The 16,509-nt window shown below is 47.3% G+C and overlaps 1 protein-coding gene across 3 annotated transcripts in view; it reads right to left on the bottom strand.

The window, feature by feature from the left end:
• The window catches only part of DOP1B (DOP1 leucine zipper like protein B), a 124,318-nt gene that overhangs the window by 81,601 nt on the left and 26,208 nt on the right, over positions 1–16,509 (bottom strand). For all 3 annotated transcript variants that reach the window (XR_004442160.1, XM_033232424.1, XM_033232425.1), the window contains exons 3-4: positions 3,900–4,081; positions 3,333–3,503 (exon numbers count right to left, since the gene is read on the bottom strand). Coding sequence is in view for 2 of the 3 variants with exons in the window: in XM_033232424.1 (XP_033088315.1) it covers positions 3,333–3,503; positions 3,900–4,081 (353 nt within the window). In the remaining variant the exon portion in view is untranslated. The remainder of the gene's footprint in view (positions 1–3,332; positions 3,504–3,899; positions 4,082–16,509) is intronic.

The raw sequence follows: 16,509 nt of genomic DNA, 5'->3' as shown, positions 1-16,509 counted from the left end.
AGCCAGGGTGGATAATAGGTCCTAACAGGGGCCAAAAGTTTCATTTCTTATGGTTCACTAAAAACCACACACCAGGAACAGCCTCCGCCTACATGAAACCTGTGAGTCACCCCAGCCTTCACCAGCTCAACCTAACTCACCACTTTACAATTTCTACCCACGTGCTCATCATGATCCCCTACTGCACCCTCCCTTTCTGCTCTCTGCACATTTGTTGGGGTGTTTCACTCAATTCCCAAGCACTTTTTTCTTTTCTTTTTGAGATGGAGTCTTGCTCCATTGCCCAGGCTGGAGTGCAGTGGTGCGATCTCAGCTCACTGCAACCTCCACTTCCTAGGTTCAAACGATTCTTCTGCCTCAGTCTTCCAAGTAGCTGGGATTACAGGTGCCTGTCACCACACCTGGCTACCCAAGAACTTTTGGGAACAGTTACCAAACTGTCTCAGACTAAAATGGACACATCAACCAAAAAGTCTTACACAGTCACTTCAATTACTATGGCTGCAACACACTGGCTCAGAGATTATTGTATAGCCTTTCACCGGCATCCACCTTGGAGAGCTGATAACGAATCACTGCTGGGTGCCACACTGCATTTGGTTTTCTGTCACAGCTAAATCAATTCAGTGATTCATGACGCTTTACTTGGCTCTTGGTTCAATGTCAAGAAATCACAATATTTGGAAAAAATATCAATGTTAAGCAACTTTAACAACTGTTCAAATGAACCTTCATTTATCAACTAAGAAAACAAACAAAAACACTCCAACTATTTCCACTTCTAGTGTGATTCACACAGATTTAAAAGATCACAGTAAGCTTTAGGGAACTAATGTGTTCATCTGTCCAATGATGGAAAAATCACGTAGGACATATACTCACACATCTGTCATCAGAATAGAAACATAGCAGAACTTCTAGAAAGGGCCTGGGATTAGGAGTCCATTGGCATGGAGTCTGGTAATGTCCTCCAGCTGCCTCCTGTGTGACCTGGACGGCTCATTAACTCAACACACACTTACCAAGTCTCACCGTGTACCAGTCACAGGGCTTGGTGCTGGACTTAAAACCACAACGAGACAGATTCTGCCTCCTAAGGCAGAAACTGGAAAGGTGGATTCTCCTCTGGGAAATGGAAAGCCAACACCTGGTCTACGTGAGAGCTTGAAATGGTTAAAGGGCAATGTTTTGGTTATATCTGTCAAGTCCTGATATAGAGCTCATGAAATGCACCCTTGGTCACTTCCTGACTAACCCTTCAAACCATTCTGATTACTTGGTTTACTTGAGGCTGGGGGAGCTGTGCAAAGGGACCTGGATTGATTCCTGGGTTCCACTCCAGCCTCCTGCACCCTTCAGTCATAGCTAACACCACAGGAAAGGGTGACCTGACTAGGGCCTCCAGCACAGGAAAATGTGAGCAGTGCATTGTATAATCACATGGAAGCTTTTACAAGCACAAAAGTCACCAGTGACTGAACATGGGCTCTTAAAACAGGTCCCATTAACAGAGATGAATCACTGTGGCATCTCTCAGAAGAGTTAATAAGCTGGAAGTGAGTTCTTACTTTATAATTCTCCAGAAACAAAGGTCACTGTGTATACTCAATAGTTTTTTTTTTTTTTTTGAGACACAGTCTTACTCTGTCATCCAGGCTGTAGTGCACTGGTGCAATCTCGGCTGACTACAACCTTCGCCTCCCGGGCTCAAGCTATTCCCCCTGCCTCAGCCTCCCAAATAGCTGGGATTACAGGTGCATGCCACCATGTCTAGTTAATTTTTTTGCATTTTTAGTAGATACAGGGTTTCACCATGTTGGCCAGGCTGGTCTTGAACTCCTGACCTCAAGTGACCCACCTGCTTTGGCCTCCCAAAGTACTGGGATTATAGGTGTGAGCCACCATGCCCAGCCATACTCAATAGTCTGAACAGATACACATTTTCTCCCATTTCTAAACAGTGACTGCAAAAAAAAAAAAAAAAAAAAGACATGAGCTTTTGTGCATATGAGTGTTACAGATTTCTTCAAGGTGCAATTGAAATCTGTCAAGATATTCTGCTTCACATCACACTAAATTGCCTTTTCCAGCCCTGCCCTGGCTTTGCTTTTTAATTTAGAAGCAGCCTAGTTTAATGGAAAGATGAAGGACTTTAGAATCCGATACGGGATGGGCGCGGTGGCTCACGCCTGTAATCCAGGCACTTTGGAAGGCTGAGGTGGGCGGATCGCTTGTGGTCAGGAGTTTGAGACCAGCCTGGCCACCACAGGGAAACCCCATCTCTACTAAAAATACAAATATTAGCTGGGCGTGGTGGCACACGCCTGTAATCCTGACTACTTGGGAGGCTGAGGTGGGAGAATCGCTTGAACCCAGGAGGCGGAGGTTGTAGCGAGCCAAGATCACACCACTGCACTCCAGCCTGGGCGATAGAACACAATAGAACAAGACTCTGTCTCAAAAAAAAAAAAAAGAATCCAATAGATACAGTGGAATAGTGGAACAGAATCCCAGCTCTGGGGCTCGCTGACTGTGCGAGTGGGAAACTTTCTTACCCTCTGACCCTCACCTGTAAATGGAGGTGACTCCTAGAGCAGAGGAATTCATCACGCAATGTGATCATGTGTGTAAAGCATGCTCCAAGTGCCCGGGAAAGGGTCCATTCATTTCCTCCACACTAGGGGCCCTCAGAGGGTATGTCTTCCCCTCCACACATGGTGACTCCGTGGGTAACTCCGTAACGGGACAGGACATCATGGGAACCCTACACTGCGGTCTCCCTTATTAATGAGCTACATTGCTCTCTGCATAAAGGATCTCATCACTCCAGGCTCGGGACTTCCCCTTTGGTAAAGAGACACAGAGAGATTCCTGGGAGGAACACGGCATTTTGAAATCACAACCACCAAGGAAACGTGAAAGAGCAACCCAACCTCCACACCTACTGCTGCTTGCCATGTCTCTGCACTTCCTTCCCCACGTCTTTTTTTTCTTTTTTTGAGACGGAGTCTCTGTTGCCCAGGCTGGAGTGCAGTGATGTGATCCCGGCTCACTGCAAGCTCCGCCTCCTGGGTTCCCGCCATTCTCCTGCCTCAGCCTCCCGAGTAGCTGGGACTACAGGCGCCGCCACCACGCCCGGCTAATTTTTTGTATTTTTTAGTAGAGACGGGGTTTCACCATATTAGCCAGGATGATCTTGATCTCCTGACCTTGTGATCCACCTACCTCGGCCTCCCAAAGTGCTGGGATTACAGGCAAGAGAGCCACCGCACCAGGCCCCTTCCCCATGTCTTATAAAGCAGTGGTGTAAACACAGCCTGGACAAGACGCACCTGTCAGAGATCTCGGAGCCTTCTTCGAGGCCGGGCAGCAGGCCGACGATGAAGGCCTGCAGACTGGGCAGGAGCAGCTTCTGCAGTGGGAGGAAGTACTTCTCGTACAGGGTGAGCAGCACCGGCCTCACCGACACCGCGGCATGTGCCAGGAGAGGAAACAACCCGTAGCTTCGAGAAAGAACGAGAGGGAACAGGGCAGAAATAAGATACCCAGTCAGAAGTCCCAGGTGACAAGCCAGCCAAGGGGAGTTTTCACAAGCAAACAGCTGGCCATTTAAATTGCTGGTTTCGATGTGTGTATGACATGAGATGGTCACAAAACACTGTTACGCAATGAGCTGGCAATGAAGCTGTCCGCACGTTCAGATCCTAAAGTTCCCTTATAGAAAAGTCAGGACAGATAGACTCTAGAAGGCACCCAGTGACGTCTCCTGATTATGGCTTTATGATTAATTGTTGCACACACAGCCCCACGCTTATTTTGCCTGTCATTTTCTCATCTTGTGAGCTGAAATACTGGTTACTTGGGTAATAAAAAGGAACACAGCAGAGAAGCAATCGTACCTGTACAGAAACAAGTCCTTGGCCAGCCATTTGGTCCCCACAATTTTAAAGATAATCTCGTAGGTTTCTAGGGCTTTTAAGTGCACACCACTGGGCAGGGCAGGATGCAAACACTGAGCTAATCTTTTGCTGATGAGGAGCCGTCTTGGCAACAAGGAGTACCTCAGGTTACTCTGAAGAGCCTGTCAAACGAGAAAAAAAACACATGAGGAAGAAGGCAGTGATATTTACAATGGAGAGTGAATCTGCTGAAGCCAGAGAGACTGCAGCCATGCCCTGGTGCGGCTGTCAAGAAAGAGATGTACGCAACAAGGGGGCAGAGAGACTGCGTGGCGAGAGTCCACAGCAGCTCTGGCAGCGCTGGAGATGTGGCAGGCACGACTTTCTTAGTACGTGGCCAGCTTCTCGGTCACACCTCGGAGCCCATGATGGGTGAGGGCTGTGTGCTTCTCTGTCTCAGGAAGCCATGAGTAGGGGCTCACCCAGAAGATATGGATTAGGATTAAAGGAGACCCTTCCAGGCTGTGACTCCTGACATTTCTACCAGTTGGAGATGGTGCTGGGAGGGACCCGTGTTCCCAGGAGGAAAACCGCACCACCCCACTGGCCTGGAGCAATGGTTGTCCCGAGCTAGGCTTCCATAAGCAAGACACACGACATGTCTGCGGGAAAGCATCCCAGGGTGCTTGCTCTACCCAAGAGAAAAAGGTCCAGAGTGTGAACAGATCGATGCCGTCCTTCATGGCATCGAGTAACCATGGGCAGAGTTCTGTGCGTGGGAGGCCCCTCATGGCTTAATCTTTTTTTTTTTTTTGAGACACAGTCTTGCTCTGTCACTCAGGCTGGAATGCAGTGGCGCGATCTCAGCTCACTGCAGCCTCTGCCTCCCAGGTTCAAGCAACTCTCCTGCCTCAGCCTCCCAAGTAGCTGAGGTGTGATCTACTGCACCCGGCCGGCTTAATCTTTTAACAGAGTGTCTGATGTTATGGGGGAACGATCCGCATAAGTAGTTCATTTGCTCACACAAATATTGACTGAAAGCCTACAGGGTAAAGTTCACGTTTTTTTTTTTTTTTTTTTTTTGAGACGGAGTCTTGCTCTCTTCTCTCGCCCAGGCTGGAGTGCAATGGCATGATGTTGGCTCACTGAAACCTCCACCTCCTGTACCTCCTGGGTTCAAGCGATTCTCCTTTCTTAGCCTCCTGAGTAGCTGGGATTACAGGCACACACCACCACATCCAGCTACTTTTTGTATTTTTAGTAGAGATGGGGTTTCACCATGTTGGTCAGACTGGTCTTGAACTCCTGACCTCAAGGGATCCACCCGCCTCGGCCTCCCAAAGTGCTGGGATTACAGGCGTGAGCCACTGCGTCCGGCCAAGTTCACGCTTCTTAAAAGGTCATAAAGGCCTCCCAAGCACGACTCCTGCCTGTTCTGCCTGCAACCTGTGGCTCCAGTCTGCCTTTCACTGCCCCTCGCCTAAATGCCCTTCCAGCCACCTTGCTAACTCTTCCTCACGTGTGATTTAGCTCAGTGCCCCCATCTCAGGGAGGCAGAACAGGCCTTCCCTCTGCAGTGCGAGGGCAGGGACTATCTTACTCTTCTCTGCTGTCTCCAGCACGTTGCACAGTGCCTAGAACAAAGCGGGCAGTCAGGAAGAGCATCTAAGACATGTGCAATGCCAGCTGCATTCCATCCACATCAGAATCGTGGGCTCTCGGCCTCATGACCGCAGGACCATGACAACTTTCCTGTTGTATGCAAAGACTACGATCCCACCTCTAAAACACACTCAGGTTATGTAGGACATAAAAGGAAGACAAGGAAAACAAGAATATTTTTCATCAGAGACCTGTGGTCTAAGTGAATTCTCAAATTCAATAAAACGACATCTTTAAAAAAAAAAAAATCAGATATGGCCAGGTGCGGTGGCTCACACCTATAATCCCGGCACTTTGGGAGGCAGAGGTGGGTGGATCACAAGGTCAGGAGTTCAAGACCAGTCTGGCCAACATGATGAAACCCCGTCTCTACTAAAGATATAAAAAATTAGCCGGGCATGGTGGTGAGCGCCTATAATCCCAGCTACTCAGGAGGCTGAGGCAGGAGAATCACTTGAACCCAGGAGGTGGAGGTTGCAGTGAGCCAAGATTGCACCATTGCACTCCAGCCTGGGCGACAGGGTGAGACTCTATCTCAAAAAAAAAAAAAAAAGAGAGAAAATGCAGTAAGAGCAAAGGCAATGAGCCAACTGGACTTAGAAAAATGAAAAGATGCCTTTCCTTTGTGATAAGAAAAATAAAATTAATATTATAGTGAAATATCATTTTCTTCACCTGTCAGAGAGGTAAGCTTGACTCAAGCATACAGGTTCAAGCGTAGAGCAGAGTGATCTAGAGATCAGGAACAAAGCTAATCAAAACCAGGTCTGGATTTGGCCAGACAGAACTTGCTAGACTGCTCCTTGGAGCTGTCATCACACAGAGATTGAGTGTTTACACACTCCACATGGAGGATCGCACTTAACAAATGCTTCAAAACTAAGGCTAAACAAACCAGTAAACAAAACTGAGGCTATTACTAATGCCTGGTCTAAGTATGCAAGCTTGGGCATCAGAGCCTCCCATTCCAGTTTCACAATTTGCTGGTTGGGCAAATTACCTTTCTGGGCTGCAGTTTCATCTGTAAAAATGAGGACCGTGATACCTCACGAAGTTACAAGCATAAAGAGATACCATGTGTAAGGAATTTAGCATAGTGCCCAGCACAAAGCAAGCAATTCACACACATGACCTCTTATTATAATGACAAATTGAAAAATAAGCAGAAGATTTAAAGAAGGAGACAAAATGCATTGTCTTTTAGGAGAATCAGTTGAAACCCAGTTGTTTACTAGTGATATCCTTTATCGTTAACAAAAGCAACAAGGGTATTAATTAGAGAAACTGAGAAAAATATAGTTATTAGAAAAGAAACTGTTGTATGTTTGATGGTGAGATCAACTGCAGGTCCAAAATATGGCGAGAATTTTAACAGATGCTGAAGTCATGGAAGAAATCTGCATGTAAGAGCTACAGCTGATGAACCTAAAATTTCCTTTTAAGATGACACAAAAAAGATAAATAATAATAATAGTAATAATATTTAACATTAAAAGGAGATAAGGTATTATTTCTTAAAAGACACAGTGAATTTTTTTTTTTTTTTTGAGACCGAGTCTCACTCTGTTGCCCAGGCTGGAGTACAGTGGTGAGATCTCGGCTCACTGCAACCTTCGCCTCCCAGGTTCAAACGATTCTCCTGCCTCAGCCTCCCGAGTAGCTGAGATTACAGGCACCCACCACCACGTCCAGCTAATTTTTGTATTTTTAGTAGAGATAGGGTTTCACCATGTTGGCCAGGCTGGTCTCAAACTCCTGACCTCAAGTAATCTGCTCGCCTTGGCCTCCCAAAATGCTGAGATTACAGGTGTGAGCCATCACGCCCAGCCGACACGGTGAAAAGTGTCTAAAGAAACAATCTGCCTCCAGACACAAGACTGGAGATTAGAATCAACCTTTTGGAAACAAAAGGTTACTCACTCTAGTCCCCTAGACAGAACTCCCTTGTCCCCCTGTGTAGACTTAATCCATGCAGAAAATAGGGTGGTGAATCCTATTGAAAAATATCTTCCGCATCTATTAGAAGGACCAAAATCCAGAACACTGGCACCACCGAATGCTGGTGAGGATGTGGAGCAACAGGAACTCTCATTCATCGCTGATGGGAATGCAAAACGGTGCAGCCACTTTGGAAGACAGTTAGCAGTTCCTTACAAAACTAAACGTGCTCTTCCCAAATGGTCTAGTAATCATGCTTGCTGGCATTTACCCAAAGAAGCTGGAGATCGATGGTAGGGTACAATACGAATGTACTTAATATCACTGAACTGTGCACTTAAAAATGGTTAAAATAGGCCGGGCGCGGTGGCTCAAGCCTGTAATCCCAGCACTTTGGGAGGCTGAGATGGGCGGATCACAAGGTCAGGAGATCGAGACCATCCTGGCTAACATGGTGAAACCCCGTCTCTACTAAAAAATACAAAAAACTAGCCGGGCAAGGTGGCGGGTGCCTGTAGTCCCAGCTACTCCGGAGGCTGAGGCAAGAGAATGGCGTAAACCCAGGAGGCGGAGCTTGCAGTGAGCTGAGATCCGGCCACTGCACTCCAGCCCGGGCGACAGAGCAAGACTCCGTCTCAAAAAAAAAAAAAAAAAAAATTGGTTAAAATGGTCAACTTTAGGCTATGTGTATTCTACCACAATAGCATAAAGAGAAAAGAAATAATGCTGTTTCATGGCAACTGCTCTTGCTGGCTAAAGCTGCAAGAGCTACGAACTCTTTTTTTTTTTTGAGATGGAGTCTTACTCTGTTGCCAGGCTAGCGTGCAATGGCGTGATCTTGGCTCACTGCAACGTCCACCTTCTGGGTTCAAGCGATTCTCCTGCCTCCGCCTCCCAAGTAGCTAGGATTACAAGCACATGCCACCATGCCCAGCTAATTTTGTATTTCTAGTAGAGACGGGGTTTCACTATGTTGGCCAGATTGGTCTCGAACTCCTGACCTCAAGTGATTCGCCTGCCTTGGCCTCCCAAAGTGTTAGGATTACAAGCATGAGCCACGACGCCCGGCCTAGCCATGAACTCTTGAGTGACGCTTGGATGCCAGCCCCTCCTGGACTGAAATGACCAGAGAACAATGGCACTCATTTCAGCAAATCCTGAGGCAGCCCAGGGATTTGGTCCAGCTCTCTTGAGAGTGAGCTTTCAATCTTTAATTAGCACAATAACCACCTTCTAGGGCTTGCAAACTCCTGATTTCCTCTTCAGGGTGTGTGTGTGGGTATGTGTTTTTTTTCTGGCTTGTTTTTAAAGTTCTAGTGGGGTTTGTCTTATTCTCTGGCAGCATCTTCACCCTTTGCCCAACAACACACTTCAGCTCCCATTTGGCAACGTAGCTGACACTATGACCCACTAGCCACGGCTAGAAAAACTCCAAGATAAGAAGTATTTGGATGCCAAGAAGGAAGACCTGCTCTCAAATTCCTTCTAACTCTCATCTAGGAGGAGAACCATACAGAGCTCCTGACCTCATGGATGGTCTTGGTGACTTTTCCTTCTTTGAGCTAAAACTGGGCCACGTGTCGCTCTCATCCCTCTCCCAGCAGGCCCTGGGCTGCCAAGACTGGAATCACAGCACAAATTGGGTGTGCCACCCTCACACTACCTTTCTCATCTCCATCCTCCATCCAGGCTTTGCCAAGAACCTTCTCCAGCAAGAAAAGCTCAGCAAACATTTCCGGGACAGTTTCACTGTCCAGAAACCCAAACTGGCTGGCCAGTAAGCTTAATATATGTATCATATGAGAAACGTTCTTCTGCAACTGTAGAATAAATATCACAGAGAAACAGCTGAACTGAGGCCAGGCGCAATGGCTCATGCCTGTAATCCCAGCACTCTGGGAGGCTGAGGTGGGCAGATCACTTGAGGTCAGGAGTTTGATATCAGCCTGGGCAACATGGTGAAACCCTGTCCCTACTAAAAATACAAAAATTAGCCAGGTGTAGTAGCACACACCTGTAATCTCAGATACTCAGGAGACTGAGATAGGAGGATCACTTGAACCCGGGAGGCAGAGGTTGCAGTGAGTTGAGACTGCGCCACTGCACTCCAGCCTGGGTGAGAGAGTGAGACTCCATCTCGGAAAAAAAGAAAAAGAGATGAACTGGCCAGGAAAAATGGCCATGTTTTCAAAATCACTTTTAATTTCATTAATTTATTTATTTAGAGAGAGTCTCACTCTGTCCCCAAGTGCTGGAGTGCAGTAGTGCAATCTCAGCTTACTGCAACCTCCACCTCCTGGGTTCAAGAGATTCTCCTGCCTCAGTCTCCTGAGTAGCTGGGATTACAGGCGCCCACCACCATGCCCAGCTAATTTTTTTTTTTTTTGTATTTTTAGTACAGACGGGGTTTCACCATGTTGGCCAGGCTGGTCTCGAACTCCTGACCTCAGACAATCTACCTGCCTCAGCCTCCCAAAGTGCTGGGATTAAAGGTGTAAGCCACTGTGCCCAACCCAAAACCTTTTTTTTTTTTTTTTGAGACAGAGTTTCTCTCTGTCACCCAGGATGGAGTGCAGTAGTGCGATCTTGGCTCACCGCAACCTCTGCCTCCCAGGTTCCAGCAATTCTTCTGCCTCAGTCTCCCGAGTAGCTGGGACTACAGGCGCACGCAACCATGCCTGGCTAACTTTTGTATTTTTTAGTAGAGACAGGGTTTCACCATATTGGCCAGGCTGGTCTCGAACTCTTGAATTCATGGTCCACCCATTTCAGCCTCCCAAAATGCTGGGATTACAGGCGTGAGCCATTGTGCCCAACCCAAAATCACTTTTTTATTTTTTTTGAGACGGAGTCTCGCTTTGTCACTCAGGCTGGAGTGCAGTGGTGCGAACTTGGCTCACTGCAACCTCTGCCTCCCAGGTTCCAGCGATTCTCCTGCCTCAGTCTCCTGAGTAGCTGGGACTACAGGTGCGTGCCACCACGCCTGGCTAATTTTTGTATTTTTTAGTAGATACAGTGTTTCACCATATTGGCCAGGCTGGTCTCGAACTCCTGACCTCGTGATCCACCCGTCTCGGCCTCCCAAAGTGCTGGGATTACAGGTGTGAGTCACTGCACTCGGCCTTCAAAATCACTTTTTAAAGTGAAAAAAAGAAAAGGAGAAACTGATTAAACAGGAAATTAAACTTTCTCATTGATTTCACTCAGGAACTATACTGTTCTAAAAGCATTCCTTGAGATATAATTAGGACATAATTATAATATTTTTGACCTCATTATATTCATAGGCTCAGTAGGCTGGCCTTAAAATACTAAAATGTAAATATAAAGTATGTTTGAAAAAAAAGATTCAAACTACATCCAAGCTTAATAGAAATCAGGAAGTGTCGCCATTGCTCCACCCAAGAAGGTATCTTTGTTTTCCTTTGACTTTACACAAACTGATAGTATGACAGTCCCCAGGACACGGCATGATTTAGAAGCATTCTGTGTAGGCCACATGATGAAAAATTCCAGAAGGCTACACCATGGATACAAAAGCTAATATGCTTAAAAATGGTTAAGATGGTAAATGTTATGTTATATGTATTTTACCGCAATTTACAATGTTTATATGTATTTTACCAAATTTAAAATACTTTTAAAAAGGAGTAATTGAACCATATGGGCGGGGAGGGGAGAGAATTACGTTTTATTTTTAAAACGCTTTATTTAGCCTGTAAAACAAAAATGCGAAATGTTTCCTTTAAAAGTTCCTAGAAGAGATAGTCACCCTACTGTTGCACAGAGTACAATGCTGACTTCAGAACGCCAGATGTCTTTGTCTAGAAAGACGTGTAAGTGAGCCAATGTAAAGGCACGTCTCCCATCAAGCGAGCGAGGAGCTGCATTTTTCACGGTGAAACACCGACAGGTCTTCCTTATGGAAGTCAAGCATCTTTATAAGGGTGTTCTTTTCATGCCACTGAAAGGAAGCTGCACAGTGGCACCGTGAGTCGGGGACGCCAGGTGGCACGGGCTCGAACCCTCAGTGACGCACTTGCCAGGGGGCACTGTTAGTGCCCTTTAGACAGGACGAAAATGGAACAGACGCGGAGCCGTAACAAACCAGCACTTGGCCGCAACTTCCCAAGTGCTCACGGTGTGGCATTCCCCCTTGTCTGAAATGGCATGACCCGCTTGCTTTGCCAGCTTGAGGGAGTGGTGGTGGCAAGAGATAAGCTGGAAAACAGGCACAAGGCAAGGCTGTTGAGAGCCATCTCAGGGAGTCAGGGTTCCACAGGTAACCAGTGAGACCAGCTTTTGTTGAACTGGGAGAGCAATGCTGCTATAACTCCTATGTAAACAAGGAGCTTCCTTCTCCGAAAGGTCACAGCTGAAATATCATTGTGTTCTATTTACCTAAGTCAGCTGAACCCTAACAGGGCCATGCACGCGATTAATCAGCTCTCAGCATGAGTTATGACATCCACATCTCCAAATCCCAGCTTCCAATAAAGCTGCTAGCAAGGAATGGGTCAGTCAGGCTAACTCCATCTTCTGCATCAGGTAAGGAGACACATTAGAATATGCATTTTTTTCCTTTTAAAATGTTCTTAAAATACTACGCTGCTTGAGTAGGAGTAGAACTGAAGGCTGAGTGTATCACCTACTAGAGATTTTAAAAGCATGTTCAGAAAAAAAAGAGGCAGGCCAGGTGCAGTGGCTTATGCCTATAATCCCAGCACTCTGGGAGGCCAAGGCGGGTGAACTGCTTCAGTCCAAGAGTTGAAGACCAACAACATGGCAAAACCCTGTCTCTACAAAAAAATACAAAAATTAGCTGGGCATGGTGACGTGCACCTGTAGTGCTAGCTACTCTGGAGGCTGAGGCAGGAGGATGACTTGAGTCTAGGAGATCAAGGCTGTGATGAGCTACGATCACACTTCTGCACTCCAGCCTGGGCAACAGAGTGAGACCCTGTCTCAAAAATAAAATATAAAATAAATAGGCTGGGCATGGTGGCTTATGCCTATAATCCCAGCACTTTGGGAGGCCGAGGAAGGCAGATCACCTGATTGGGAGTTCAAGACCAGCCTGGCCAACATAGTGAAACCCCGTCTCTACTAAAAAAAATACAAAAATTAGCCAGGTGTGGTAGCAGCCTCCTGTAATCCTAGCTACTCAGGAGGCTGAGGCAGGAGAATCACTTGAACCCGGGAGGCGGAGGTTGCAGTGAGCCAAGATGTTGCCACTGCCCTCCAGCCTGGGGACAGAGCAAGACTCTGTCGAAAGCTGGGCCTTAGCTTCAGCAATGTCATTCCCCCAACAGACGGTGAGTGGGTGCTGGCCATAGTCAAGCACCCACTTGACAGGGGAGGGGAGGGGAGAGGACAGGAGTGGAGGGGAGGGGAGAGGAGAGGAGAGGAGTGGAGGGGAGGGGAGAGGAGTGGAGGGGAGGGGCGGAGCAGCCAGCTCATCCAGGCCAGGCCTAACGGCGGAAGACCACAGTGGGCGCTTGAATGTGGCCAGCACCCACTCACCATCTGTGGGGGGAATGACATTGCTGAAGTCAAGGCCTGAGCCTTGGCAGCTTGGCCATTTCAGAAACTCATTTTTATCAGTTTACCCAGAGGTGGTTCTGCTGTGGAGGGAATGTTTTGCTGGCCGCTGGTCGAGTTCCTAAGACGAGCTCCAAAAGTCAATGGGAGGGGAACTGTGACAGAGGCCAGGCTCTGAACAGCAGGCCTGGGTCTGAGTCCAGGCTCCAGCTCTCATCTGAGCAAGCCTGTCACAAGTCACCTGATAGCTCTGAGGCTCTGCTTTCTCACCCATTATTTCTGAAATCTGGAATCCTCCAAAGTCAGCACCATTCAGCCCCTTTTACTGAAGAAGGAGCTAGAGCTCAGAGGTTTGCCTGCAGCTTTCCAGGTGTGCGGAGTATTTCAGGTCCGCCAGCGCCCTGCAAAGCCCACACTCCGGGGGTAGGGGTGGAACATGCAGACATGTCAGGGGAGGCTGAGGAAGTGCTGTAGGTGACCAAAAATGTGCTATCACCTACTCATAAGCTGGTCACGCAGGATAAACTCAAAAAGGAGCTGAAACCTACAGAGTATTCATTCTATTTCCACTTCCCCAGTGTGTCAGGGTTAACACTGGATATGCATACACATGTCCACACACGCAAGCACACAAATACATACATACATACTTCCCATATACACACACACACCCTCCACACAGGCACATACACATTCCACACATATACACTGCATACACATACACACATGCATACATACATCCCACACGTGTACACATGCACAAGTCATGAGCAATAGGGCCTGTCAACGACAGAGGCTGTTCCCAATCTCTTAGTTAAGACGACTAAGGAATCCACATGCTAGATCAGAAAATCACTTCTTTTTTTTTTTTTTTTTGGAGACGAACTCTTGCTCTGTTGTCCAGACTGGAGTGCAGTGGCACAATCTTAGCTCACTGCAACCTCCGCCTCCTGGGGTTCAAGCAATTCTCGTGCCTTGGCCTCCCGAGTAGCTGGGATTACAGGCGCCCGCCACCACGCCCAGCTAATTTTTGTATTTTTAGTAGAGACAGGGTTTCATCATGTTGGCCAGGCTGGTCTCAAACTCCTGACCTCAAGTGATCCACCCGCCTTGGCCACCCAAAGTGCTGGGATTACAGGTGTGAGCCACCGCACCTGGCCCAGAGAATTACTTCTTAAAACACAAGGCAACAAACTCACCGTTGCCTTACAGCGGCTAAGCTGCAGTACACATGTGCAAATGCCGCCCCTTATTTTTCCCGTCAGAGTTTATTAGGACACTTAGACTCAAAGCCACTCCGTCTTGCCACTAACGCCTATTTTCCCTGTCTTCCCACAGAGGAAATGTAGGTAGCTGTGATGCTGTATAGTACCTTCCGCATTTCTCGACTTATTTTATTCTTTTGCGACGGCACAGCACTTCCTCAGCCTTCCCGACATTGTCCCATGTTGCCCTCAACCCTGGAGTCTACCCGCAGCCAGAATGTCTGCCATGCCACAGCATGCCAAGGCTGGGAAACCAGGGATACAGGAGCTCATTTCTGCATTTGGTTCATGCAAGGGCTCAGTGACATCACCAAAAGATCCAAGCATTTTGGTGCCTTACATGCTGCCAATGATGAGTCGGCTCTTTTTTTTTAGACAAGGTCTTGCTCTGTGGCTCAGGCTAAAGTACAGTTGTGCAAACACGGCTCACGGTAGCCTCAACCTTCTGGGCTCAAGCAGTTCTCCTGCCTCAACCTCCCAACTAGCTGGGACCACAGGTACACACTATCACATCTGGCTAATTTTAACTTTTATTGTAGAGATGGGGTCTGGCTACATTGCTCAGGCTGGTCTCAAACTCCTGGTCTCAAGCCGGCCTCCCACCTCAGCCTCTCAAAGTGCTGGGATTATAGATGTGAGCCAGCACGCCCTGCCAGTGAGTTGACTCTTAATCTATCTTTCCCTGTCATGGCAGTATGTGCTCCTTTTTCTCTCTTTGTATGAGAAGAAAACCTTTCCAGAAGCCACCCTGCAGCCTTCCTGGAATATCTCATTGGGCTAGAGCAGGTCATGTGCCCACCTTGAAATTAATCCCTGCCAAGGGAAACAGGATTTCTAGGATGAAATCCTAGAACAATAACATTTACTGCTGGAGCACATCACCACGTGATCCCCAAATATAACTATTGGCAAGAAAGAAGAGGGGAGAATGGTTATCAGGTAGGTAACTAGTGAGTCTGCCCCAATCTCAGAAGTAAATGGTGAGTCTGAGCATGACCCCAGGTGCTCCAATTCCAGGCTCCTTCCCAAATTCCACAAATCCGAATTAGATTATTTTCCAACATATTTGCTTCCCAGGCACATCTTAGGTGTTGGGAAAATCTAGCCTAAGTACAAGAATCACCCCCAAACACAAGAGTAATATGGAAGGCAGAACTGTGATGTCTGGCAAAAAGCAATTCAATACTTTACATGTTGATCAGGTAATGAAATGACATGCCTTTCTCGCCATATAAAGATAAGTAGTTATTAAAGTTAGTAACCAAGGAATAAACTGATCCTTTATGAGACAAGAAACAGAGGGAGGTCACAGGGCAGAGATAACGGCGAAACACTACAGACTCTTCCATTAAAATCAGTGCAAGCCAGGTGAGTGCAGGCACTGGCCCTGGCCCACCCAAATCACAGCTCCTTTCTTCTGCAGTTAGGGCTGCAGCTGGGCCATGGCTGCCCAGTCTCCCTGGGAGGCACAGGTGCACATAACACGTGCCATCAGGACCTGGCTTGTTAAAACCTCAGTATGTGTGCTTCTCTCTGTCCTTCTCTCTTCCTGTGGGACAGAATGGCAATGAACACAGAAACTGTGAAAGTCACGTGTTCAAGAAGACAGAGTCCTGAGCCGGGCGTGGTAGCTCACAGCTGTAATCCCAGCACTTTGGGAGGCTGAGGCGGGTGGATTACCTGAGGTCAGGAGTTCGTAACCAGCCTGGCCAACATGGTGAAACCCCATCTCTACTAAAAATACAAAAATTAGCCAGGTGTGGTGGCACACGCCTGTAACCCCAGCTACTCGGGAGGCTGAGGTAGGAGAATCGCTTAAGCCTGGGAGACGGAGGTTGCAGTAAGCCGAGATCATGCCCCTGCACTCCAGCCTGGCTGACAGAGCGAGACTGTCTCAAAAAAAAAAAGAAGACAAGAGTCCTGGCTTGAGTTTCTGGAATGACCGTGTAGAAGAGAGCTGCCCATCCATCTGAATAACATGCTTAACTGATACATGAGTAAGGATAAACTTCAATTATATCAAGGGCATTGATTTTGGACTTCTTTGTTACAGCAGCCAACATTATATGGTTAATACACTGAGAGTAACATTGCTATTCAACACTGTTCTGGGAAATGCTAGCAAAATATTAGGAAAAAATAAAAATATAAATCAGTATTGGTTGATGGTACACCTGTCTACCCGAGAAAATAATCCCATTTAC

The sequence above is a fragment of the Trachypithecus francoisi genome, unplaced genomic scaffold, assembly GCF_009764315.1.
Source record: "Trachypithecus francoisi isolate TF-2019V2 unplaced genomic scaffold, Tfra_2.0 Lachesis_group14, whole genome shotgun sequence".
Taxonomy (NCBI): domain Eukaryota; kingdom Metazoa; phylum Chordata; class Mammalia; order Primates; family Cercopithecidae; genus Trachypithecus; species Trachypithecus francoisi.
Note: the sequence above shows the minus strand (reverse complement) of the source record. Positions and strands in the feature narration are given on the sequence as shown.